General features: G+C 41.3%; 1 protein-coding gene across 1 annotated transcript in view; it reads right to left on the reverse strand.

Annotated features, from left to right (window-relative positions):
- Positions 1–245: 245 nt before the first annotated feature.
- NID1 (nidogen 1) overlaps positions 246–27,841 on the reverse strand; it is an 80,970-nt gene continuing 53,374 nt past the window's right edge. The window contains exons 13-20 of the mRNA XM_065401136.1: positions 20,427–20,654; positions 19,306–19,478; positions 15,799–15,925; positions 9,094–9,265; positions 6,169–6,326; positions 3,763–3,886; positions 2,375–2,487; positions 246–367 (exon numbers count right to left, since the gene is read on the reverse strand). Coding sequence (XP_065257208.1) covers positions 246–367; positions 2,375–2,487; positions 3,763–3,886; positions 6,169–6,326; positions 9,094–9,265; positions 15,799–15,925; positions 19,306–19,478; positions 20,427–20,654 — 1,217 coding nt within the window. The remainder of the gene's footprint in view (positions 368–2,374; positions 2,488–3,762; positions 3,887–6,168; positions 6,327–9,093; positions 9,266–15,798; positions 15,926–19,305; positions 19,479–20,426; positions 20,655–27,841) is intronic.

A 27,841-nucleotide genomic window follows, 5' to 3' on the forward strand; every position in this document is an offset into this window, starting at 1 on the left:
ATGAGCCCCCAAGCTCCTCTTTAAAGGCAAGAAGGTGATGCTGCAGGGAGTGGGACCCTCCCTGGGCAGCACAGACTTACCTGAATGCCACCATGCTGTGCTATGGTGTATGTGTTGTGGCTTGCCCCCCTGTAAGCAGCATGGAGCTTATCTTTACTGTCTTCATTTTATGCCGATAGCTGTGAACTATTTACAGTACTTTCCCAAAGGGAGACTCTGTTCTAACACATTTCCTGGTTTAGCTCTCAGTTTCTTTCTATACAATCCACTCCAACTGTGTTGTCAGGGCAGCGGCAAGAGCGGCCTCCGGGGGTAGCCAGGCATAAATGAGTACAGCCTCCGTTATTCACTGTGCAATAGTTATGCCCTACAAAAGAACAGGAGTTTACATATAAAAAAGCCTTCTAGGGTGAACCAGTTCATATAGTAGAAAAACCAGGAACGTTACAGAAAATATAAACCACACCAGAGTTAGGGCTGCAAGTGCTTTACTTTTGATTTCTGATTGATCAGCTCCTGAGTATCATCCCCCCCCAGTACCCATCAGATACCAAGTACCAATCTGGATATCATGTGATGGAGCAGGTGGCAGGTTTCTGGAGTTGGGAATGATGTCACAATGGGTGGGGAAAGGTCCACAGGGAGCAGCAGTGATTGCATAGGAAAGGAAAAAAGAGTTTCCGAGATTGGTTCCAGGCAACATGAAGGACTATGCTTAAAAAGTATATCCAGAACTTTAACTTTCATAGTTAAATAGAATGCAGAGACAGTCAGTGAGTGAATGAGTGAACAGAAAGAAAGAAAAGGGGAGGACTAAGTCCAGAATCCTAAGAGATGTCATCCAAATAAAGGAGAAAAGGGAGGATGAGGAGCCATTAAAGGAGACGGTGAAGGAGTGTTCAAGCAAAGCAGAATAAGCAAGAAAGAAAGCGGTGTGTGCTGGAAGCCAAGGGAAGGAAGTGGAAGAGACAGTATCAAAAGTAGTATATAGACCAAAGATGACGAGGTCACAGAGAAGAAGGTCATTAGTGACAACGTTTCACTTTAGTGGTGAGGGAGCAGCCAGATTTGAGGAGTCTAAAACAGTGAGAGTTAACTGTATATCTCCAGGATTTGAGGGGCAGGGAGTCAGGATGGTATTTAGAGAGGCAAGTTAGATCATGAGATTTTCTTTTTAAAATAGGGACACAAAAACATGTTTGGAGAGAGACAGACTCACGCACACACCTATGAAGCAGAGCAGAGAAAGCTGGCCATGAAAAAATGTAAACTCACATTTACTTAGATGGTTAGCTCTGTGGGGCAAGGACTCTCTCTTTGTTATGTACGTACACTGCCTAGCACAGTAGGGCCCCAAGGTGCTACCATAATACATATAATAAAAAACATTTAACGAGTTTCTCAATGAAGATATCTATATACTCATCCTTTTTTAATCACACACCGTGGTAAGTAAGCACCTACATTAAACTACTCAAAATCATTAGCAAAATATCCTTTGAACCCAAACTCTGTCACAATCTTGGTCTCAGCTGAAAAGAAAAATCTCTCAAATCGAGGATCATTGTAATCCTAAAACACAAACTTTTCTGTCGACAGCCAGACTGAATTTGGCCAGAAACAACAAGACTAAACAGTGGCATTAATTCCCAGAGAAACAGAAATTGTTATTTCAAGGATATTAATTTCCTCCTCTGAGCCTCTATTGCTCAAGCTAAGTATGAAGAAGAAGAGAAATAAAGAATGTTGTTTCTCTGAAAAGAATTACCATCACCATTACCATGTTTCCAAAATTCACAAGAGGCTTTTGGGACATGTGAATATTTATGGATATAACTCAAAAGCTTAACATTTACGCAGGGCAAGAATGACTTTGCCTATTCTACCACCTACTGCTTCTTTAACTCTTCCTTTTTTAAAAAACACGGGATTATTGATCCCAGCAGGAAGACTGAGATACTTCTATAGTTATGAGTTTAAAATAAAATGAGGCCTAACTAGTGCCCTTGGGGATGGATAAAACATTGTGTTTAGCTGACTGACAATTGTGTGCGTTATTAAAAAGATGCTTGAACTTTCCATAGTGCGGACCCCATCTTGTGCACGTACCTGCCCCTCCCATTCATGACTGAACAGGCCACCACCTTCTCTCCCATTCATGACTCCGTAATGTACCTATGGAGGCTACAGCAATTGCTTACATGGACAAAGTTGTATTTTTAGCATCCGTTAATGTTAAGAGATGGAAACCATGTGACCAGTCTGCTCTCCACCGACCAACAACAAGTACTCTGTGGGCCACAGCTTGGGAACTGTTGGGTAACTACATTCATATTCTATAGCTCCTGGAGAACCGTAGGGATTTTGTGATTACCTTGTGGGCACTGAGCAAAAGCTGTAGTTATTCCATAAAGACGTGCGCGTTTGTGGGGCTGGAAGTTATCGTTCTCTTTTGAAATTGTGCGATCCACAGCTATAACAGCATCCCTACAGTACACAAAAGAAAAGTGTAAAGGTGAGCGAGGGCTTTCCCCTAAGATGACCTCAGAAGAAAAAAACTGGAAGAGGAAACACAAGATACCTTTTTACATTTTAACACCCTGTCAACTAGTAATGCTGAAGCACACAGGCAGACCAGAGGGTAGCCAGTATCCCCAAGCACGAAGAACCCCAGGGTCTGGTTTGTTTGATACAGAATCCCACTTCTGTTGGGCAACCCAAATATGTCACAGCCCTGATTCTGGGGAGCAGAGGGATCTTCTAGTAGCAGGGTAACAGTCTTTTTTGGGGGAAGGAAAGGTAAACATAGGACACTCAGTCTGACCGTGTCCCTCTAGGGAACAAGTTTATTGGCAATTTAGGTACTCTTCTCCCCTACAATATTATTCCTGGTATGGCCACAATGGAATGATCCATTGTTATGGACAATGTTCCACTTCAAGAGAAATCTGACATTCAGAATTAGACGGGTAGGAGTTCAGCCACTCAGGTGCAGTTGTTGCCTGCTGTAACCAAAAGGCGACTGGCTGGCAGAATGGTGACATTTTCCACTTCCCATTTTTAAATGGCATTCTGAAGTAATATTTCATAGATATTGGGATCAACCTTGGAAACTCTTAGTCATGTGACTAGCCCTTACTCCCAAGTAGCCCTGTTGAAATCAGTGGAACTATTTGTTCTAGAGTTTGCAGATACAGTCTTGGTCACACGTTTATATGGATTAAAAACAAACTACTGGTATTTTAAAAATATTTAGTCTGGAATCTTATCTGCAAATTCTAGTAAAGTCAGCCTAGATCATAATGTGGCAAAGACTTAAATTACCTGCCTCCAGCAAACAAAAATAAGTGTTGTTAACAGCTAAAATGTTTTCTTCTTATTACTGATTGAACATTTACATACTAATAAGGATAAGAAGACCCTCAATCAATTTCTGTACTAAACCTCAAAGCAAGTGCTGCCATAAGACGTATTAAACCACCCCCTCAGATTAAACCTATCCCCGTCATGTTCAGCATTAAAAGCATCTTGTTAGAGAACAAATTATTAAACTGAGAAAACAGTTAACTAGGAACATTAATACATCCAACTCTAAATTTCCACTACGCCCTGCCTCAGCTGATTGCCAAGAGAGAAAAAAATAAAATCTCTAAGGAAGAATACATGCGCTGCCAAGAGAACAGATGCAGTGAACCTCAGTTTCTACCAGGCAGAATACCAGATTAAAATACAACTATATAATTGCTTAAACAGATAGCCTACCTCCTCCAGTCTGTGTAATATAAATTCTTCCCATAGCTTGTAATACTAAAAGGATACTGGACTCCTTCAAGGATCTTTCGTCGACCAAGCTGACTGGGGTTCATACATTCCACCCTCTTGGTGCCTGTACACAGTAAAACAATTTACTCTTTGTATATGACAAATAGTTCTTTTTTTTGCGTGGGGGGGGGGGGGGGGGGAGAAGCACAATGACATAATCAAAAGAGCATGTATAGAGAATAATTTCCTCAAGGTCCTCCTCCCCCATACCCAGCCAAATTCTTGTCCAGATCACATCTCCTTATATGCCAAGGACCAAACCTTTTATAAAATGTCTCATTTATTCCTATGTGCCCACTTTGGTAGATCAGTGTTATGCCTGTGGGTCTCCATTAGAACGACGGATGAAAGCCCATTCAGGTCCTTGTCTGGATGTTCAGTTAGACTGAAAGATTACAGCAACAGGGACAATTTGTGCATACGACAAATTTTGCTCACGAAGAGTGTGGGCCTGGCCATCCTGAAGATTAAAGGATGATTTATCCACAGAAGATTTACAGCCTGGGGAGCAGCAGTGAAAGTTTCTCCACAGTGCCTCGCCAGTATACCTCGACTCTGAGCTGGGGACAGAGCAATTCTTTGACTGAGAAGGCAGCTGAACCTGAATGCCCATTCAATTCTGTGCCTCTCTGCTGGAGCGACTGGAAGAGTGCTATGGTGCCAATATTGCAAAAGGGCAAGCTGGATGATCTGGGTGACTATAGTCTGGTTAGCCTGACATCAATCCTGGACAAAGATAAAAATACATCAATCCTGGGAAAAGCTGATAATTATTAAAGAATTAAGGAATAAGAATGGGATGAATGTCAGTCAGAATGGTTTAATGGAAAATAGTTCTTGTCAAAGAAATCCAATTTAATTCTTTCACGAAATTACAAGTTTGGTTGATAAAGATGTAAAATACTTAAGACCTTTGCAAGACACTTGACTTAGTAGCGCACGACATCATCATTAAATATACAATATCAATAGACCACACATTAAATAGATTAAGACAGCTAGCTGACAAATCTCAAAAGTAGTTGTCAATGCGGAACTGTCATCAAATGGGGGTGTTCCTAGAAGAGTTCCACAGGGTTTGATTCTGGATCTGATGCTATTCAACATCATCAGAAATCTGGAAGTAAATATAAAACCACTGCTGATAAAATTTGTGGATGACACAAAGATTGGCCAGATGGTAAATAATGGTGAGGACAGGGCAGTCAAACAGAGCGATATGGTAAGATGTGCCCATTCAAACAAAAAGTGTGTTAATACAGCCAAATGAAAAACGATGTGTCTAGGAACACGGGATACGGACCATACCTATGGAAAGGGGGCTGTATCCTGGGAAGCAGCGACTCTGAAAAGGACTTAGGGGTCATAGTGGACAAGCAACGGATCATGAGCTCCCAGTGCAATGCTGTGACAAAACGGCCTTATGCAATTTTTGGATGTATAAACAGGGGAGCAGTGAGGAGGAGCAGAGAGGCGATTTTGCCTCGGTACACGGCATTGGTGAGACTGCATACAATTGGAATACTGCATACAATTCTGGTGTCCACATTTTTTAAAAGATGTTGAAAAATTGGAGTGGGTGCAGAGAAGAGCCACACCAAAAAAAAAAAAAAAAGATTCAAGGGCTGGAGAAAATGTCTTCTACTGAGAGACTTAAAGAGATCAATCTGTTTATCTTATCAAAAAGATAGAGAGGTAACTTTATTACAGTGTATAAGTACTTTCACAGGGGAGAGAATACTGGGTACTAAAGGAGTCTTTAGTGGAGAAAGACATAACAAGTATCAATGGCTGGAAGCTAAAACCAGACAAATTCAAATTAGAAATCAGGCACGCGTTTTTAACAGTGAAGATGATTAATCACTGGAACAAGCTACCAAGAGAAGTTGTAGATTCTCTATAACTTGTTGCCATCAAATGAAGACTGGATACTTTTCTGGAAGACATGTTTAAGGTCAAACACAAGTTATTGGGCTCATTCAAGGGGTAACTGGATGAAGTTCTACGGCCTTAGACTCTGTGAATACCCAATTCCCCATATCAAGGGCTAAATATGGATTAAAGATATACTTGTTTGCAACAAACACAAAATAAGTCTACAGCATACTTAGTGCTTTCTCCTTTCAGAACTAAAATCCTTCAGCTTGTACACCTACTTTTGGTGAATCAGCAAGAGATAATAAATAAAACAGTGGATACTGTGAGGTATGTCTCTCAACCCTGAGAAAAGATAAAGTCCAAACAACTCAAAGCATTTGCTCATGAGTCATGCTGTGCATCATTGCACTGGTTATAATGTTTAGTCTGTTATGCATTATGAATACACATTTCAGCACCTCTCTTTACCTGCATCAACCCAGCACAGCATTGAGGAGTAAGTGTCAAATGTCAGACCATTTGGTAATCCCAGATCATCTTTAACAAGAATCCTTCTGTTTGTGCCATCCATGTATGAAGTTTCAATTTTAGGAGCATCTCTGTTCCAGTCAGTCCAGTAAAGATTTCTGAATAGGAAGAAAAGGCAAAAAAGTTAAAATAACTGATCAATCCGAAGTGATTTATCTTTTTTTTCTTTTTTACATAAAGGAAAACTTTTAAGGAAACAAAAGAGGAAACGGAACATTTAGATAGAATGGCAGAAAGCAGCATATCTGACTTTGATAGAAGATACTGAAGTATAGTGAAGTAGCATCCCTTTAAAAAAAATTGCTTTTCCAGCATTGTGTAGAAGCTCATTTACCAAACAGAAAAATCCATTTCAACAATACAAAGTCAGTTCAGGTAAAAACAAACTTCTCTGCAGAGTCATCCTCCCCGCCACCTGCTTTGAGGCTGATTAGTGGGAGAATTCAGCACATATTTATGTATTTACTTTAATTCAACATTTTCTTCAGTATAACTTGGAAGAATATTTACCAGCAGATCCGAATCAGAGGCAACTTCTCATCAACTAGAGTCAGTTGTCTGAAAAACTTCACATGAGACTCAGAGCATTAACTGCTGCTAGTTCAACCTTTCACCCACCGTTTTATTAATACTTTGGATACATTCCCTGAAGCTGCCAACTAACACACCAACCCTGCTGAAGTCAATGAGGTTCCACCCAGGTACTTGGGTCCACCCATGCAAATCTGTTTGCATGATTGGGAGAGCCTTTAATTACACAACTTACTGGATATACCACATTTTCCATGAAGAGGAAAATTAGTGGCACTATTCCTTTATTTAATCTTAAATATCTGCATTTTGAGCTGTCACATACATGCTCCTTTCACCAAAAATCTGGTTCAGTTAACATCTGGAAGGAGGACGACCCTTCCAAAGACTCTCCTTGAGAAATCTAGTCAGGATTCCATGATATATTCCCCAATTCTCCCTTATGAACATTTCAAATTTTTGTTGCATTGCCTGAGTAGTCCTTGTTCATTACAGAAAGCTGCACTAGTTTTGTTTAGCACAACTTCCTAGAAGTTCGTGTGACTGGGGGGACAAAACAAAAACCTTTCATTCAGTTGTATTCGAAATTAAGTATTTTGAGTGAAATGACTCTTTTTGTTGGCAAACATGTTCCTGGAAAATGGCATTTCTGACAACAGCAGTTTAAAACCCAACATATAAGAGTATGGAAATCAGTTTGTGCCCAACTTGCATTATCAATGGTTTATGACTATTTAAATTAAACATAAAACAATTTTGCATCAAACAGGGGTCAAACCTGAGTGGTGCTGCAACCCTGTGCAGCAGGTCACAATGACTTTAGCAGGGAGCTGTGCGCAGCCCTGTGGGACAGGAGCTGCCGGGGCAAGGTGTGTGTGTGTGGCGGGTGGGCTCGCTCTCCAAACCCCCTAATTCTCTTCACTAGGCCTGGATTAGGGTTGTGGTCCCAGGGTGCTGCTACGAGTGGTTGGTGTCCTCTTAGCAAAGTGAGAAGGAGGTGGCAGCAGTGGAGAAGGATGAGAAGGATGCTGGCCTATTGCCCCGTCCTTTCTCATGAATTTGGACCCTGGGAGGGTTGCAAAAAAAGACAAAATGCAGTTGGTGGGTCACCTTACCACACAGTTTGGGAACTGCTGGCTTACAACATTATAATGGGTATTCGTTTTATATCTCTCCTCAAGTCGCATATTGCTTGTTAATTCTGCACAGCCGTAATGTGCTGTGAAGGTAATTTGTTATGGAGGTTACTTTATGGATGTAATTTTTTTTGTATGCTGCTGAGGATTAAGATAGGAATTTTAAACAATGAAAGAAAGAAACAGAGTCCTAAGAAGACAGTAGGGAAAAATGTGCTAAAACATGAACAAGATGCTTCCATTAAAATCATTGAAACGAGTTGGTGTAATAGAACAAACAGGGACCACTATATAGTGCTCATACCTTAACACTTGCCACTTGCCTTAGTTTTTGTAGTACACCTCTACCCCGATATAACACGACCCAATATAACACAAATTCTGATATAATGCGGTAAAGCAGTGCTCCGGGGGGGAGGGGGGGGAGGGGCTGCGCACTCCGGCGGATCAAAGCAAGTTCGATATAACGTGGTTTCACCTATAACGCGGTAAGATTTTTTGGCTCCCGAGGACAGCGTTATATCGAGGTAGAGGTGTATTCTAGACAGACAACATAATACGCATAACACAGTTTAAGTAATACCCCAAATAGTAAGAATTAATCTATTTACTTAAGATAAAACCAGCAAGGGTTTAAAGGTGAGCACTGCAGCTGAAATGTTTCATCGCACAGATGGAGTTTCAAATTTTCGGAAGAGTCTTGGGGTATGTTAATTAGGAGGCTGTCCCAAGCATAATAGTGTCAGAGAAAACACAATATTGGGTATAGGTGAAGGAGACCGAGAATAAATAGGAAAGGTACTTGGATGATGGTCAGAAGTAGATAAAGGCAGAGATGTAAATAGAGAAGGAGCTAATGCAGTTTTTTTCAAGTCAGCAGAGTACTTGAAATATGGCTGCCACTAAGGAAAAAACAATAAGAAAATGCTTATTCTAATCCAATACTTTATTTGCTAATAAAAACGCATTATTATTGTGCCTGGGGAGAAATGCTTCTAATACACATACTGAAAGAAGTTTTTATTTCTAATAAAACACCTAAGTAATATATTATTTTATAGGAGGATTTTTGGGACTGAAAAAAGGATATTGAAGCTTTATATCAACAGTTGAAGACAGTGGAAAAATGTAGAGGGAGTTTCAGGATATATATAAAATGATTATTAAAAATAAATGTGTCTATAAAATATTTATATACCCTCTCACAGAATCTGCTACTATGGCTCTGGGGTTCACCAGACCAGTGTTAAACAGCACTCGGCGCTGGCTACCATCCAGCCTGGCCACTTCTATTCTATCGAGGTGAGAGTCAGTCCAGAAAACGTTGCGACCGAGATGATCTATTGCTATTCCTTCGGGACTTCCCAAGTCTGGAACAGAACAAAGAAAACAAAACACCAAACAATAAGTTTGTTTCCTAATATAGTTATACTAAACACCTAACAGTTATTCCAGCTTGAGCAGCAAAGTTCCCATTAAGTAATTTTCCTAACGTCTGTCCAATCACAATTAAGGCCAACAGACCATTTGATACAGAGTATGTTAACCTGTTAAAAGAGGAATACAAGTTGTGCCTTACAAAATATAAAAATAGTAACTTATTGGTAAGCACGCACTTCTACAAAAGAGATCTTTAATCGGCACCTGAAAGACAGCAAATCTAACTGCTAGAGAGAACAACAAAAGTGACTAGTTTATTTCACTATTGATCGTAGAGAAAATTAAAGGACGTGCAGGTAGTTTAGGCTTGAAGTCAATGGGGCTCTTCATAGGCTCAGGGATCAATCCAAATAGCACATCTCACAGGAACTGGGGCCCAGGTCAGTGTCAATCAAGAACGGCATACAGGTTTCCTGTGCTAATCACTAGACACTGCTGCCTCCCATAGAACACAAGCTGAAGTCACAGTTTAAACCTACTGTAAATGTTTTGTTAACAATTCCATAGGGTTACACAACTTCTAAGTTGATACTTCCATAGATTTTTCTGTTAATTTTAAAATACGCCAAAAGCCCATGAATCGGTGGAAGGACTCCAATTGATTTTAATGGGCTTTAGATCAGCCCTATGGGCTGCTAGGGGAGTGTAAATAGCAAGAAAAAAAATAAAGAGTTAGTAGGGCCTTTTTATTAAAGAATATTTGTAACAAATATGTCTTTGTAACAAGAAATCAAAACAAAGTTCACTAACCAAAGAGAATAAACAGAAACACATTCCAACCTGGAGTTTAATTTTAATCCTATAACCCCAAGGTGTAGAATGTGGCCTTCCCAAACAGTCTCCTAAACAGCCATTTTTCTAGCTTTTTTCCTTACGATCTGTGTAAGGATAGGGGAGGATGATGAGCTTAAGTTAACCTCTTGTTCACAAGGAATCAGGAAGTGCCTCTGCATCCCATCACAGAAAGGGATCCCAAAGAAGTATAAAGTACAAACAAACCTGTATGTTTCATTCTATTAATTTGTATAGTGCCCATCACATGCATTTATTCAGCATTGGAGACAATTACGAGCGGAATATGGTGTATAATTCATAAAGCATGCCCCTGCCAAGGCACTTGGGGCGCAGGACAAACAATTAACACCCCCCCCCCCCCGTTATTAGAACATCAATTTTAAAAGAAAATCATGATAGGCAATATAAAAATATAAACTCAAAGTATTGAAGTAAAACTGGTCCAAAAGCATACAAGCAGTAGGACAACTCTGATCCGTACTCAAACAAGGCAAAAGAAGAGCTTTATTTTAAACATTTTTATAAAATTTAACAGAGATTGTATAAATCATACTATAGAATTCCATGTCAGGGATACAATTCTCAATTACATTCTGAAGGCTGCTTAGAATAATTTCTATAGAACCCAATAAACTTCTGGTGGTTTCATCCTTACTGAATTTTATAGAACTTTTTCAAAAACGGCTGTAACAAAAACCTACCCAAATTTAGAATTACAAGAATATGCCAAATAATTAGAGCAAAGGGAGGTACATACTGTATTTGAAATTTAGGAAACAAAAAACCAAAATCAAGAAAAAACCCACCACAATTCTTTGTCCCACAGCATCCAGCTTTATATTGTTTGCCAGGACCTGCTCCCTCCAATATGCCAGTAACAGAGCTCCACTAGTCTGGAGCATGAAGCTGGCTTACAAGGGTCAGGTTACTGTGTCCTTTCTGAAGGATGCACAATTCTATCATATTGACTATTTCAAATCTGAGATGCCAATGGACCTACTTAATTAAAAAAATATATATAGTTAGGAGTCACTTCTCACCCTGATAATTGCTGGAATTTAGCACAAATTCTAACCCAAGGGCTTGTCTACCTACAAAAGTAACTATATCAGTACACCTAAATTGGTATAGTCCCCTAGTGTGGACACAGTTATACCAGTATAGTTTATTCCCATACTGGAAGTGAACTATAATAGTATTAAGGCACTTTTATTATCTGTATATCTGCACCAACACTAGGGGTTCAACTGGGATAACTATTTTTGTTAAAAAAAAAACCCCAAACAAACAAACCAAAAACATCACTACTTTATCCAAAACAGTAAGGCTAATACAAAAATAGGTGTGTAGTGCAGACTTAAGAACAAGAATGGCTGGCAGGGAAACAAACACTATTGCTCATCAGAATTGAAATTATTCTATCCTCTTGGAAAACAAAATGGTCTTTGCAAAGATCTGGGGTGGGCTTACAAATCTTAAAAGTATGTCAGTACAAAAGGAGAAGAAACAATGCATCATTCCGAAAGCTACAGTCTTGTACTGGTTACAATTTAAATACATCATAATATTTAAAAAGGTATTCAAGTTTAACAATCAATCTCCAAAGTGCTAATAGAATTAATCTTAGCTAGCTAGATGGAATTTAAATTCAATTCTGTGTTTTGCAGAGGGATTTTGTTTGGAACATGTTTTAGTACTGTATGTGCATAGTTTTTCTTGGACAGTTATCTGTTCCAAAAGCAACAGGAAATAGCAGACAATGACCTATTACTCTGGTCCCAGTGATTTCTCTCTCAAAATCATAGAAGGAGAAACAAATACTTCAAAAATATAAATAAAAAGGCATATTAAAGTTTCTTGTACTCAGCCAGCACAAAAAATTGCTCTACAGTTTTCAGGACACATAGGTCCATAGAGAAGAACGGGCTGCACACAACTGAAACTAAATGTAAATACAATCCCACTTCAGGCTAATTCCAGAGGTATAAACTCTGAATGAACCAATAAGGAAAGATTGCATGAGGTTGTTTCAAAAGTGTCATAGTGTCCCTTCATGAAAACCAGCTGTCAGGGAAGCTTTCAAATGCAGAACTACACTCCACATTTCTGAATTTAAAAGAAAGATTAATTGAAATGAATTGAGTTTGTCTATTCATTTTCACATTTATTCATTATTCAACCATTAAACAAGCGTCGTATTTCTCAACCCAAACTGGATTCCTGGGGAGAAACACTTGGACAAAACACTAGGTGGGAATTTAAAAAAAATTGACACTAGGATTATCCTAATAAGAGTTATATTGGACCATAATCAGCAGAAGCTACATTGCCTTATCTGGGTTTGTAACTTATTTGGGTCACAAGTCGTGTGTGTGCGCGCACATCATCAAGCACGTGTGTGAATGTTGGACAAGTGGGAATGAACACCCATTCCAAGACTGAAATCTGCAAAGAACTGATCAAGGTATAGAGAGCAAATGTAAATTAGATTTCTCTCCCACCCCCAAATCATGCTTCTATATCCCTTCATCTCTTGCTGAGGTCAGCAGGCAGTGTGAGCTGCCTCATGTGGGGTGGAGAGCTTCTCTCCCATCCCCAGTCACTGAATGGGAGGACTGCCGACTCCGATGGTCTATTAGTGGGGAATAAGAGAGGGTAGTGGGCTAGAGATCTGCTACCAGTGGTTTCCAGGAGTCCCTTCTCCCTGGCACAATTCTATTCTGAGCTGTCAGCCAGGAGATTTAAAGAGGCTGTGTATGGCCTGAAGTAAATGTCTTTCCTGGCTGGCTAACACTTAGGCAGAGGGAAACTTGGACCCTGCTAACGTGTAAGGGAATATATTAAGCATGCTCTGTGCATCCCCTCCCCTACCTCACCAGTCACTCCCAGTGCCATGATTTCAGTATACCAGTGCTGGAGTCAGGCTGGAGACAGTCCCAAGCTCTGCCCTTGGGAAGTGGACAAGCTTGTGTACACATGTATGGCTCATATGATTTAATATGATTTAAACAACTGCAGCAGAGGGGAAGTTCCCTGTATGGAGCAGCCCCTGCAGCTGCGGAGTTCAGGAAACTTGTAGCCTCAGGAGGCTATGCAGCTGCAGAGGCAGATGAGAGCTGGATGGAGCCCCATACCAAAACATGCCCCTGCAAAGCAAACAAACTCCAAGCACAAGAACATGAACAAAGAAATAAATGTTCAATACAAAAACAAACTGCAAACCGAACAAGGGAGCTGCAGCACACAGAAAGGAGAGCAACAACAAAAACAGGATAATCTCAGAGTCTTCTGAAAGATTGGGAGTAGTGGCTCTGCAATTTTTAATTTAAATTTTGGCTAGCAAAACACACCATGTAAATGCCTGATTAAACACTTGTAGTCAACACCATAGTGTTTTGTTTTGATTCCATGATATAATGCATCTGATGCTTTGTACAGAAAATTAAGAACACCATTGCTTTAGCATCACTTCACAAGTACTTGATTTGTCACAACAGAGGGCAACAAGGGCAACAGAGTCCTGAATGAGTCTTTAGATGCTTTCTGCTTCCATAGCAGACAAAAGACATAGAAGATTACCTGGTAATGCAACATTGTTATAACAAACCACCTATGGGCCTGGAGTACTGATCACATTTGCTTTCACCCCTTCATGATATAGTATTAAATGGCTCTACAATATACAACACACTGTAAGGAGGAGGGAAGATGTGAAACAAATACAGTTCTCATTAAATGAAGTCGCAGGTTCTCTGAAAAGTCACTCCAATATACACATAATCCATTATCAATAAGAATGCTATGTGCCAACATTTCTATTTTATGCTTCCCTCCCCTGCTAACTTATTCACAGACAAGCAAAAAGAGCTTTGTTCTGATGTGTCCTTAAAGATAAACAGAATGGAAACTAGTAGTCCTTCCACCAACTCCTTTGTACCTGGATGGGCACAGACTCACTATAAGTGTCTAGAATATGCCTTTGAGGTTAGTTCTATTAGAATTGAAAGGGAGTCTTGCGAGCATTTCGGACATCAGGCCCTTAGGAAGCCCAAGTCATGGTTCTACTGTTAGAGGATAGTCACAGGGAACCTATTCCTTTCCCCTAACAGTACCCACTCCGCAGGCAACACAACATGATTGCGTCCACTTCCTGAGCACAATGCAGGGGAAGACCCATTCCGCTCTGCTTGTGTGAGGACCCTGGAATCAAGTATAATTATAGAAATGGTTTTACACTATAAAATTATGCATTTAATAGAAATTTTGAATGTTTTAATATTTGTTTATTGCTGTATAGGTTTTGTTTGTATTTTTGTTAATATTTGCATCAGTTATGGAAGTATAGAAATGGGAGCTGCCCCCTTAAAAACAGGGTAAGGTACATGTACGTGATGGAGTGTGTCCTTGCAAAGACTTGTGAGCAGATTGCTGAGATCTGCATGCAGCTCAAGAGTAGGGAAGACCCAGCTCACAGGAATCTCCCTAAACAAAGGGTCAGGCAGGGAAAGGTATTATATCCTTTAGGAAACTACAGCCTCATCACTGAAGGTGTGACACTACCCTTCTAGCCCCTACATACCAGCTAGATAGACAATTCTGGGCAAAATGCCCATGTTCGCTGTCTTTTGCACAGCTATACCAGTTGTGCTTGCTGAGCAGTCTGGCACTTGCACCTAGGGAGCACGACACTTTCCTCTGCCATATGCAGAGATAATGCCCCCTAAAACCACCACTGTTGTGGGGGTGCAAGCTGCCCATCCCTCTACTGCCTCGAGAGTCTTAATTTAGTCCAAACTGGCATTGATCTCTAACAAGTGAATGAAGTACCCTTCAATTCCAATAGAAATAAACCTCAGATGGAGATACTTATTAAAAAACAGGACAAACGAAAGCAGATACACAGAAAATAAAATTTTAAATGTGACTGTACTGTTTTGCTAAATTAACTCCCCTCCCCAAATCTGTTTATAATGGCTTAATAGGCATGAGGTTTGTTTTGCTACATACAGCAGAAGTATGAGCCCAGTTTAGCACTGTGACTGCTGAGCAATCCATTATACTTCATGATGAAAGTTTGTGGAAAGGTAGTTTATGGTGTTATCCAATAGCCCATACCTACTACTACAAACTGCTGGGAACCTGTCCTAGCTCTTGTGATGGCAGACCCATTAGAAATGCTTACTTCATCCTTCAAATCCCTCCTGCCGAGTGGCCTACAAAAAAACCTCAACAATAGTTAGGCAGATGGTGTGAGGTGAGTGCTGCTTGTTATCCAGGTCATAATCGTCTCCCTGTTACCTTGTGCTACCCCCAACATGTTCAATGTATTCACCTGTTGTCACTTGCCTTATACATAGATTGTAAGTTCTTTGGGGCAGGGACTGTGTTTTTGTCCTGTTTGTCCTGTGCCTAGCACAATGGAGCTGGGCCCACTAGGTGCTCCCGCAATACAAGTCATAATAAAATAGACAGGTTTTTTAAATGTAAAGATTTTTAAAACCTACGATTCTCCAATCACTATGATTTCTGCCAATTTGACCTCCTTTTAAACAGTCTAGCCTTGCAGCAGTCAGGCTGAGCCATTGGATGGTAAGTGCAGGTTGGTATATGCAAGTCTTTACACTCACTGCTGGAAATGAATCCATGAAGCAGAAACCGATATTGCTACCTGTTTTGATGATGGTTGTTGGCTCCCCACCATGCAAACTGGCTCTACTGATGGAAGGGCCACTGATCTCTGTCCAGTAAACCATCTTGTCCATGCAGTCATATGCAACTCCAATAACAACACTGTCCTGTAAGTCAACAAGTGAATTATTACAGACTCATACTAAATAACAGTTCTAAAGCTAGAAAGAATGGCTTAGGGGTCTAAGCATCAGACTCTATGCAGGGCCAGAGTTAAGAATAAGGGCCCAGCAGGCAAATGAACAGAGGGGCACTGCTGGGGTCAGGTCATGGAGGAGAGCTATAGAGGCAGGTGGGAGTTGGGTGGTCAGGAGGAGCAGAGTTACAGCAGTTGGAGAAGTAGTTAGTGCAACTGAGAAGCTGCTGCATCCCCACCCCAGTCTGGACTGCAGTGTGGCCAGAGGATGCCCTCTTCACTCATCTAAAAAAGGAAATAATTGTGATCCCTCCATCTCATGACAGTCATCATCCTGACTCCACAAATCTAGGCTGGACTGGCAGGCACAGGCATTCTGGGAATTAACTTTCAGTAGCCCACAAAACATTTAATCAAAACTCCTTTAATTAATCAGGCCTTTAATTAATCATTTCCAATTCTGTTACATACACAGAGACCTACTTAGAGTTAGTGCCGAATTTTGTGGTTCCAATAACCTCCTTTGCATATCAGATTAAACGCCATGCACACTGGTTTATTTTATTTTGGTGTCAACTTCAATGACTGATGCAGTCTCTTTGCCTTTTACTTATTTTCTCCTTTTCCTCCTTCTCCATTTTATTTTTCTTTCAAGAATCCTGATATTTCCCTCCAGACTTTTCAGTGTTTTTCCTTCACATTAATTTTTCCTTATCTCCCTCTTTCCCACATTCTTTCATGAGTACCTCTTTCCTGTCACTCTTTGTTTTTCTCTCATCTTCCTCCTTACTCTTTCCTTAACTTCTCTTTTCTTTCTAACTGTCACGTTCAGTACCTACTCACACCCATCACACACTCTGCCACTAGACTCTAGAACACCCAGCCACCAATATACTCATTCACCCAACCACATTTAATTCACCCATCATTCACACCTTCTCTCCCCAACATACCTATGCACCCCCTGCTGCCTGGATGTCACCACCACCACCATCACCCCTGTACATCATGCACCCACTTTGTACTGTGGGTGTTCACACGCCCATGCGCCAACTCCTCACCCAGTCTACTAGATACAGACACACCATGCATCCATTCCTCACTCATTCAAGTGCTAGGGCCCTCTAGTGCTGTCCCCACAATCTACTCTCCCAATGCTGGGGCTCTCAGGCAGCCCTTATATGGAGTCTGTTCTCTTCCTCCTATACCCTACATTCCTTTAACGTGGTATGCCATGTTTAGTTGCTGCCTGCCACTAACCCACATACCCAAGGTGGCTGCATTTCATTGGTGCTGTGCATGTAGTTTGTGAACCACTTTGTATGAATGGTACTATATTAAAATGTAATTTATTAAATTAAAACTGTATTTTTAAATACATGAACTATTCTTATTTAAAATAAACCACAACATTTCCTCTTCCCGAGATAGTCAATGGACAAGCAGAACAGATTTAAGAATCTATTGCAAAAGAAAGCAGAACCTAAAGAGCACAGATTTAGATTTAAAGTATCCTTATCATAGCAATTGGATGGGACTTTCAGTCTGACACTCCTCATTTTGTATGGATTCCTGAGTCTATCTCTTGTGATGCCTTAGTAAGATAAGATTCTGGCAGAATGGAAGAGTACAAAGAGTCCAACAACTCCTTAACAAGGCATTTCAAAAACATCCATTAAAATGAGATTTATTTATGCATGGTGTTCTTGACCACGCATTCAGACTATAGGTCACAAGGTGATCAGAGTGTTTGCGTATTGCAACATGCTGTTTCTGCTTGACATTTACACAAAACTCTCTATAGTTTAGAAATTGGGATTAAAAAAAAAAAATCCAGCTATTGTCAGGAAAAGGGTCAGAAAAGTTTCATTAATGATTAAACTAAGAGTTAGCCTTATCTATGAAGGTTTTCACTGGAGTTTCTCTTTTAAATTATTTTATTCAGACCAGACAGACGGAGCCACCAGGCTCACTGACAGGAATTTCCAGTTCTGCTTATACATCAACCTGACTGCCCAAGTTTGTACTGGGTCTGATCTACAACATAAATTTATTATTATATAGAATCTTCATACAAGAGACAATGGACTCACCCAATTCTACTCTTACATCAGGGCAATCCTACTGACATTACTCACTGAGATCAGTATTTGGCCTACAAAGAATACCCAATAAATACAAAAGTACAACAGTTACAACACCTGGTTCTGGTAGCCACTCTATAGTGGGTCTGGGACAAAAGGGGTAATGCCATGTGTCAGGGAGAACAAATGAACGTGCTGAAGTTGGGTAGCTCAAGGAGTCAGATCATATCATTTAATAGAGTTAAGAGCAGTGGTGGGCAACATGTGGCCCACGGGCTGCACACGGCCCATCAGGGTAATCCGCTGGTGGGCCGCCAGTTTGTTTACATTTGCATGGCTGCCTGCAGCTCCCAGTGGCCGCGGTTCGCCGTTCCCAACCAATGGTAGCTGCGGGAAGCAGTGCGGGCTGCAGGGACATGCTGGCCACCACTTCCCACAGCTCCCATTGGCCGGGAACGGTGAACTGCAGCCACTGGGAGCTGCGGACAGCCATGCAAATGTAAACAAACTTTCTGGTGGTCTGCCAGCAGATTACCCTGACGGGTCGCGTGCAGCCCACGGGCCGCAGGTTGCCCACCACTGGCTAAGAGTCACATGCCATGGAAAAGAGGATGGGATTTGAAAAGCATCAGGGAGTCATTTGATAAGAAGAGGCTTTTTCCAAACAGTGGGAAAGAATGTGGGGAAAGGATTTACCACCCACAGGGACCAGACCTGGAGAGGGGGACAGACAAGTTTGACATCTGAGGTGATTAGGGAACTGACTGGAGAACAGGGTGATATTAGACAGATGACAGGAGGAAAAAAGACAGAAACTCAATGGAAGACCTTTAAGAGTAATATGGAGTTTTATACTGGAGGCTGCAGTGGACAAGAAGCCAATGAAAACCATGAGTCTGGGAGTGAGGTATTCCCACATACGAGCTATAAGAGGCTTTTTTGGACATAAGAAGGGACACAAGATTTATTCATGATGAAGAGTTAAAATGCTGTGGGAACCTTTCATTTTGTGTAAATAACTCTTTCTGTAGCCTCAGTTTCAGGATTCTTTATTACTGATATAAATAATTTTAATAAGAGTGAGAGGATACCAAATTTGTGTGGAGCACAGGTAAATTTGGGACTAAAATGAGTAAGTCCTTCAATGTAAGGGAGATTTGAGAGGGTTTCCCCCTCTAAACAAGGTCCATAATCTGTCTCTTCAGTGACCTAGAAGACATTTTTTCCCTAAGCACCAGTGGCTATAGGAGGTACAATAGATACTCACTGGAACATGCAGTAAAGCTTTTGCATCCGTTTTCTTCATACTATTTTCCACCAGTGGGACATGTTCAATCTTCCCACTTTGGGCAAAGAGTAAGTGTGTTCCTGGGGGCAGAGGAATTGAATCTGGTCGAACAGAGGGCCCAATAGCAACAGGAGGAGCAGCTGTGCTCAGACCTTGGTGACAGATGACGAAAAGCAGATGAAAAAGTCAGTTCATGTAAATACAGCAAAAGCAAGCCATTATCTTCAATGCATAATTAGAAAGAAATAGCACTATAAATGGATAGTAACAAGAAAAGTAGTACAGCAGATATTTTACAGCTTCTGAATTTTTCTTGCACACGGTGGTGCAATAGAGTGTGTTATAGCTAAGACTGCGAGTTTGTCACAGAGGTCACGGATTCCGTGACTTTCTTCTGTGACTTCTGCAGAGGCCGGTGCACCTGGCTCAGGGGCAGCTCAGGCAGCCCCTGCGCCAGTCATACCGGTAGCTGCTGGGGCAGTCTGGGGCCACTGCACTCACCCGCCCGCCAGCAGCAGCAGAATTTGGGTGTGGGAGGGAGGAGGGGGCAGGGGCATGGGACAGGGGGAGGTGGGCTCTGGGCAGCACTTACCTGGGGGGCTCCCCAGAAGCGGTGACATCCCCCTCGCTCAGCTCCTAGGTGGAGGAATGGCCAGGCAGCTCTGCGTGCTGCCTCCACCCAGAACGCTGGCTTCGCAGCTCCCATTGGCCAGGAACTGCAGCCAATGGATCTGCAGGGGTGGTGCCTGCGTGCCACCACCGCCGCCCCCTCTCCCCCCCAGTACCTGGGCTGCCTCCCCCCACCAAGTTTTAGTCAGGGGTATTTTTAATAAAAGTCACGGACAGGTCACTGGCTGTGAATTTTTGTTTACTACCCGTGACCTGTCTGTGACTTTTACTAAAAATGCCTGTACTAAAACATAGCCTTAGTTATAGCCCCGAAGAGGTTTAGCAATGGGCATGCTCCCACTGAGGTAGCACAGCTCTGCAATACTCCAGTGCAACGCTGCACCTACATGGTATACCAGAAGCCACTGAAAATAGATGCTGCAACAATTTAAGAGATGCCCATAGAAGAGACAAATCCATGAGCAACTTACATGGGGGTCGGATTCCTGGTCCAGTTCTGGTGCCATCAATCTCATTACCATTCCTATCCACACACCAACAATACCCAGTGCTAGAATGGCATTGAGTTGGTTGGTAATTCCCGTGCTCATCACACTGAGGAACAAACTGACCAACGGGTATGGGCCTTTGTGAGTAGGAAGAGCCCCTGCTAGCCAAAGCTTGTTCTTGTTCACGCTGACATTTAGTCTTCTCCAGTTCTGCAAAAAAATAAAGCAATGAATATTTTATTTTAGGTTTTTTATACACCTGACCAGCTACAGGATCCTAGTGCAGCAGAATATGATGAAAGTATTCCGGACTCCAGCCTTTAAAGAACGTTTTTACTATTACAAGTCCTGATGACATATCTGAAAAGATAATGTGTAGTTACTTCAATGATAACCCGACAAATGGAAGTGTGGCACATTTATCTCAAAACAGATTTCACAGTCAGCGTTAAAAGTGTAACTTTGTATAGTCTGAGACCATGAGCAAATGCTAGATTTTAATACTTTATGTATTCAGATAACAACATGCACTAACAAGAATCATTCTACTTGTCCATTGTGACCTAGAATGGAACTTCACTCCTCCAGGAGGAGGCAACATAATGTGTAGTCAATTGTGGCTAACTAGCTATGTCATACTGTAGATGTAGATGTATTTTTTCTGCAGCTCTAAGTGGCCGGGGGGAGGGCGCCGGGGGGGAGGGCGGCCGGAGCCCTGGGAGGAGGGCGGCGAGCCCCGGCGGGTGCTCCGCTCTCCCCCCGGCGGCCGGAGCCCTGGGAGGAGGGCGGCGAGCCCCAGCCAGAGCGCCGGGGGCAGGGCGGCGAGCCCCCGCTGGGGCTCGCCGCTTTCCCCCCGGCGGCCGGGGGGGAGGGCGGCCAGAGCGCCGGGGGGAGGGCGGCGAGCCCGGCCGTGGCCCCGCTCTCCCCGGCGGCCGGAGCGCCGCGCCGCCCCCCTCCAGGTGCCGCCCCAAGCACAAGCTTGGTGGGCTGGTGCCTGGAGCCGGCCCTGTCTGCAGAAGACAGAAAGTGTAGTGCCTCCTTATGGCTTTATGTCACAAGCAGGGTGACATCCCTCTGGTATCGGCAAAGACAATGTGGTCTGGTCCAAAAGGGGGAGGAACACACACAAGAGGGGGTGGGGGGGAAGAAATCATAGGACTAGATTCTACTGTCTTGTAAATGTGTTGAAAAGAAGGACATATCAGGCAGAACAGATATACCAGTCTAGAAACTGATGACATGCAGCAGCCCCACCACCTGTGGAGATCTGTTAATAAAGAGGTCACAAAGGAACCATTAGCATTCTATATGATCAGGAGGGTTGGGCACAGTCCTCTGAAGAACAGGTTTTCCTAAGACATCACAAAATCAGTGTATGAAAAATATACTGTAATCATATACCTCATGCAACAGGGAATAGAAGCATGGGCGGAACACCAGTTTTTCCTTCGACATGCCTTTCAGCATAAACAAACTCAAAACATACAGACAAATGACTTTTTATGTCTCCAGGCACAACTGACTGGATTAGTGTTATCTTACTCTGGGGGTCCCTGCAGCCGTTTGGGAGGGCGAGAGATCAGTTGTGACTGCACATCCCCTACCTCCAGCCTCAGCCTGCAGAACCAGTTCTCCAGCCAGCAAGCCAGCAACAACCACTCTGAACTGTTTGATGACAAGGTTTAACATCACCACTTCCATTTATTTGTTTGTGTTTTACACCTACAACAACCTGGTAGGGAACAATGACCAGTATCAGCAGTACACCCCTGTGAAGCCACTCAGAGTAGAGCAGGCTCTGCAGATGACACAGCTTATTCGTATGGTTTTACAGTCACACAGATACAAACCTTAGATTTAAAAAAAAAAAATTATTTAAACCACTTATGCCAGGACAGGCTTGGGACACATCTCAGACACCTGGACACAATTAAAATAGGGAAATGCAAATGTCTGGAGAACAGCTCAGCATCTCTAAACAAATGAAATATTTGGCCTCAGCTCTAATGTGGGTGGTGAAGTACATTGAGACAAGGTAGAGCACAGATTTTTAAGGAACACTATAGAGCTAATATTTTGTGTGTGTTTGAAATGATCATCTTCCCAGCAATGCACTATAAAAACGCAGGGTATGCAGTAATTGGCTCGTTTGCCCACACTGTTTGCTTTTTTAAGAGGTCATGTTCTGTGTATAGCATTCTCCAGTGAAAGCTGAGGGTGTACAGCAGCTGGAGGCCAGCCACTTTTTTCATAAAACACGGTCTTACTACAGCTAAATAGAAATGTCACAAGAATCTTGGCGTTAACATATGTACATGAACTTAGTTACATGGATACCTTCCACGCTAGTTATAGGAATGTCAAAAACGAGATGGCAAAAGCCACAGCAAAATGGTAAGTTGCAAGTTACTCATGACTACCAATTTAGGTCCCAATCCTGCAAATATTTATACATGTGTTCAACTTTACTTAAGCAAGCACATGCATAACTGTTTGCAGGACTAGGGCCTTAGGCGAATATTGCAATCAGAGCCATGTGGGCAGCCCCTGAAACGCCATACAGTCACAAAGCTCTGCTCATGTGGATCCAATTGAAGGACTGAGGCCTTAATTTTGACAATTCCTTTCCAATAGCTAGTTAAGAAGAATGTAGATGTTAAGAATGAAAGTTTCCAAAACACATCCCCAGTGTTCTCATGAACTGATAAGAGTTAACAAAAATATTTATAGAGAAGAGAATCCCAAGCAAAATAATTTCACTTTCACCGCATAGACAGGCAGCTATAGTAAAATTACCTTTTATATAACCATAGCGGTTCACCTTGCAGTTTTGTTAAGTCTCCCCAACACAAACACAAAAACACATGCTTTATTTGCTATTGCAATGCTAGGAATCAATTTTACAAACGTTTATAAATAAACGTTTATTTATGCAATTAGTCCCAATAAAGTCAATGGGATTTACTCACATAAGTAAGAGCTTGTTGGATCAGACATCTCGTTTCCAGACTCTGGAGCCCATGGCTTTTTTAAACTTTGAAAATCTTAGCCTATATTTATAAAGATACAGAAGACAGCTAAACACCCAATTCCCACTGCTTTTCAATGAGAGTTGGGTGCCTTTGAAAATCATAATCCTACTCATTTGTGTTACATGCTCTATGTGCATATTTATATTTATGGATTTGTGGTAAGCTTTCAGTTCCATCCAACTGTCTATAGGTTACCTTGAGATCTATTCTTTCATTCTTGTAAACAGCCTACTTTAGATAAATATTTTTATTAAAAATCTGTGAACAGAAATAAGAACATCATCAGCATATGCATTCTATACTGAGCACACACATTTATTTTGGCTAGTCTTTCACCCTTATTCTCATGCTTCAACTCATAATGCTTACTTTAGCTCATATTACAACATACACATAAAAATTCACCAGCACCATCACCACCAACCAAAACAATGAAATCCGACAACTACAAGCACTCGTCACTTTGCTTTTACACTGCACTTCTTTCCCCTCTTTTGTTAGTTTGAATTGTAAGTAGGGCTGTGTATTAATTGCAGTTAACTCAAAAAAATTAATCACGATAAAAAAAATTAATGATTAATCACAGTTTTAATCGCACTGTTAAACAATAGAATTCCAACTGAAATTTATTAAATATTATTGGATTTTTTCAACATTTTCAAATATATTGATTTCAATTACAATACAATATACAAAGTAGACAGAGCTCATTTTATATTGTTATTTTTGATTAGAACTATTTGCACTGTAAAAATGGCAAACAAAAGTAATAGTATTTTTCAATTCACCTCATACAAGTACAGTAGTGCAATCTCTTTACTGTGAAAGTGCAACTTACAAATGTAATTTTTTTGTTCCATAACTGCACTCAAAAACAAAACAATGTAAAACTTCAGTGCCTACAAGTCCACTCAGTACTACTTCTTGTTCAGCCAATCGCTAAGACAAACAAGTTTGTTTACATGTACGGGCGATAATGCTGCCCGCTTCTTATTTACAATGTCAACTGAAAGTTAGAACAGGTGTTCGCACGGCACTTTTGTAGCCGGCATTTCAAGGTATGTACATGCCAGATATGTTAAACATTCGTATGCACTTGCATGCTTCGGCCACCATTCCAGAGGACATGCTTCCATGCTGATGATGCTCATTAAAAAAATAATGCATTAATTAAATGCATTATTAAATGCAAATAATTAAATTAAAACTCCTTGGGGGAGAATTGTATGCCTCCTACTCTGTTTTATCCGCATTCTGCCATATATTTCATGTTATAGCAATCTCGGATGATGACCCAGCACGTTGTTCATTTTAAGAACTTTTTCACTGCAGATTTGACAAAACGCAAAGAAGGTACCAATGCGAGATTTCTAAAAGTAGCTACAGCACTCGACCAAAGGTTAAGAATCTGAAGTGCCGTCCAAAATCTGAGAGGGATGAGGTGTGGAGCATGCTTTCAGAAGTGTTAAAAGAGCAACACTCTGATGCGGAAACTACAGAAATTGAACCATCAAAAAAGAAAATCAACCTTCTGCTGGTGGCATCTGACTCAGATGATGAAAATTAACATGCGTCGGTCCGCACTGCTTTGGATGGTTATCGAGCAGAACCTGTTATCAGTCCTCTGGAATGGTGGTTGAAGCATGAAGGGACATATGAATCTTTAGTGCATCTGGCACGTAAATATCTTGTGACGTTGGCTACCACAGTGCCATGTGAATGCCTGTTCTCACTTTCAGGTGACATTGTAAACAAGAAGTGGGCAGAATTATCTCCTGCAAATGTAAACAAACTTGTTTGTCTGAGTGACTGGCTGAACAAGAAGTAGGACTGAGTGGACTTGTACGCTCTAAAGTTTTACATTGTTTTGTTTTTTTTTGTTACATAATTCTACAGTTGTACATTCAACTTTCATGATAAAGAGACTGCACTACAATACTTGTAATGGGGGAACTGAAAAATACTATAACTTTTGTTTTTTATAGTGCCAATATTTGTAAAAAATAATAAATATAAAGTGAGCACTGTACACTTTGTATTCTGTGTTGTAATTGTAGTCAATATATTTGAAAACGTAAATATCCAAAACTATTTAAATAAATGGTATTCTATTATTGTTTAATAGTATGATTAATCGCACAATTAATTTTTTTAATCGCTTGACAGCCCTAATTGTAAGCTCTTTGGGGCCGGGACCTGGTCTCCTTTCATGTATATAAGTAGACAGGCATGCCACTGGCACTAAGATGTAACATTTAAAATTTTCACCATTATTCTAAAGAATTACACTATTGGTTGGGGTACACTTTGTTATTAAACATCTACACAGTGTCTACATTTACCCATTGCTTTAGGCACAAGGCTTGATTTTGCAAGTCCTACGACATGTTAATTCTTACGTGAGTAGTCTCATTTCCTGCAAAGAAGCTTTTTGTTAGTAAGAGCTTGCAGGATCAGGCTCATACAATAGATAAGACACATTCCTTGCCCTGATGAGTTTACAGTATAAATCTGGCAAAACACAGGACAACAGTTCCACATTGTGACACCAGGGCCACCCAGAGGATTCAGAGGGCCTGGGGCAAAGCAATTTCAGGGGCCCCTTCCATAAAAAAAAGTTGCAATACTATAGAATACTATATTCTCGTGGGGGCCCCTGTGGGGCCCGAGGCAAATTGCCCCACTTGCCCCCCCACCCCCCTCTGGGCAGCCCTGTGTGACACAGAGGCCAATTTGTGGTTCACTACTCTGTCAGCAACAGGACTGACATACTCACTACACCTCACACAGTGGTGTCAAGTTTAGGGCCCTACCAAATTCATGGCCATGAAAAACGCATCACGGACCATGAAATCTGATCCCCCCTCCATGAAATCTGGTCTTTTATGTGCTTTTACCCTATATTATACCGATTTCATGGGGGAGACCAGCGTTTCTCAAATTGGGGGTCCTGACCCAAAAGCGAGTTGCAGAGGGGTTGCAAGGTTATTTTAGGGGGGGTCGTGGTATTGCCACTCTTACTTCTGTGCTGCCTTCAGAGCTGAGCAGCTGGAGAGTGGCGCCTGCTGACTGAGGGCCCAGCTCTGCAGGCAGCAGTGCAGAAGTAAGGGTGGCAATACCATACCATGCCATCCTTACTTCTGCGCTGCTGCTGGCGGTGGCTCTGCCTTCAGAGCTGGGCTCCTGGCCAATAGCCACTGCTCTCCAGCTGCCCAGCTCTGAAGGGAGTGCCGCTGCCAGCAGCAGTGCAGAAGTAAGGGTAGCAGTACTGCAACCTCCCCCTACAGTAACCTTGCAACCCCCCACAACTCCTTTTTGGGTCAGGTCCCCTACAATTACAACACCGTGAAATTTCATATTTAAATAGCTGAAATCATTACATTTATGATTTTTTTAAATCCTCTGACCGTGAAATTGACCAAAATGGGCCATGAATTTGACAGGGCCCTAATCATGATATATCTATATATATACACAAGAGGTGCCAAGTAATATATCACTGGAAAACTAATAACTCACTGATCACTAATATTCTTCCATGATGTATGTGTCGGGTGTATACCAAGAGTTATGGATATGTGCTAGAATTATGTTCTTAAAGCAATTCATAAACCCAGTCTGCCCTAGATAATGGAATGTGTATTTGCTTGGCTGGTCAACCTGGTCATCTGGCAGAGACGCTGAAGGCACATTTACTTATAAAGTACACAAAGCTTTCATGCTAACAAGTAGGGGAGAAGACATCATGGTGTCTATAATCCAGCAGGAGAAAAAAGCTTTATCTGGGCTATAAAGTCAGGGAGTCTGAACCTCAAATGATAAGCAAATAAATCAACTGATTGTATGTATAACACATTACTGTATTATAAAAGTGTATCAATTAAGTTATTTTATAAAAGCCTGTGACCTAAACTCTTGGGTGTATCAAGTTCCAGAATAACATGCTGCCTGATTTGGGACCTATCTCCTGATGTGCTCCACTTACTTTTCTTTCCATTTTTGTTTCTAACAGTCTCTATAAGGTTGAGAGTATGCACAATGTATAATTGTAAATATGAACACAGGAAACCATTTTACTATATTTATTCTTAGACTTATGTCACTGATTTTTCTAGAATTTCAATTATATTTGTATATGTTAACTAAAGTTCAAAAATTTTGTATTTCACTAATTTCCATCTCCTTAATTAAATCTAAGTAGCTGCCTAAATAAAGAACGTGTTATATGTGACAAGTGCATGTTGCACTCCAATATATAATTTTATAATTGCAATAATCAATAAGAATACAGGGTTAAAAAGATTTTTAATAATATATTTACCATGGTACTAACCAGGCTAACTTTCTGAGCCAAAGTTAATGGGA

The sequence above is a fragment of the Emys orbicularis genome, chromosome 3 (genome assembly GCF_028017835.1).
Source record: "Emys orbicularis isolate rEmyOrb1 chromosome 3, rEmyOrb1.hap1, whole genome shotgun sequence".
NCBI classification, from domain to species: domain Eukaryota; kingdom Metazoa; phylum Chordata; order Testudines; family Emydidae; genus Emys; species Emys orbicularis.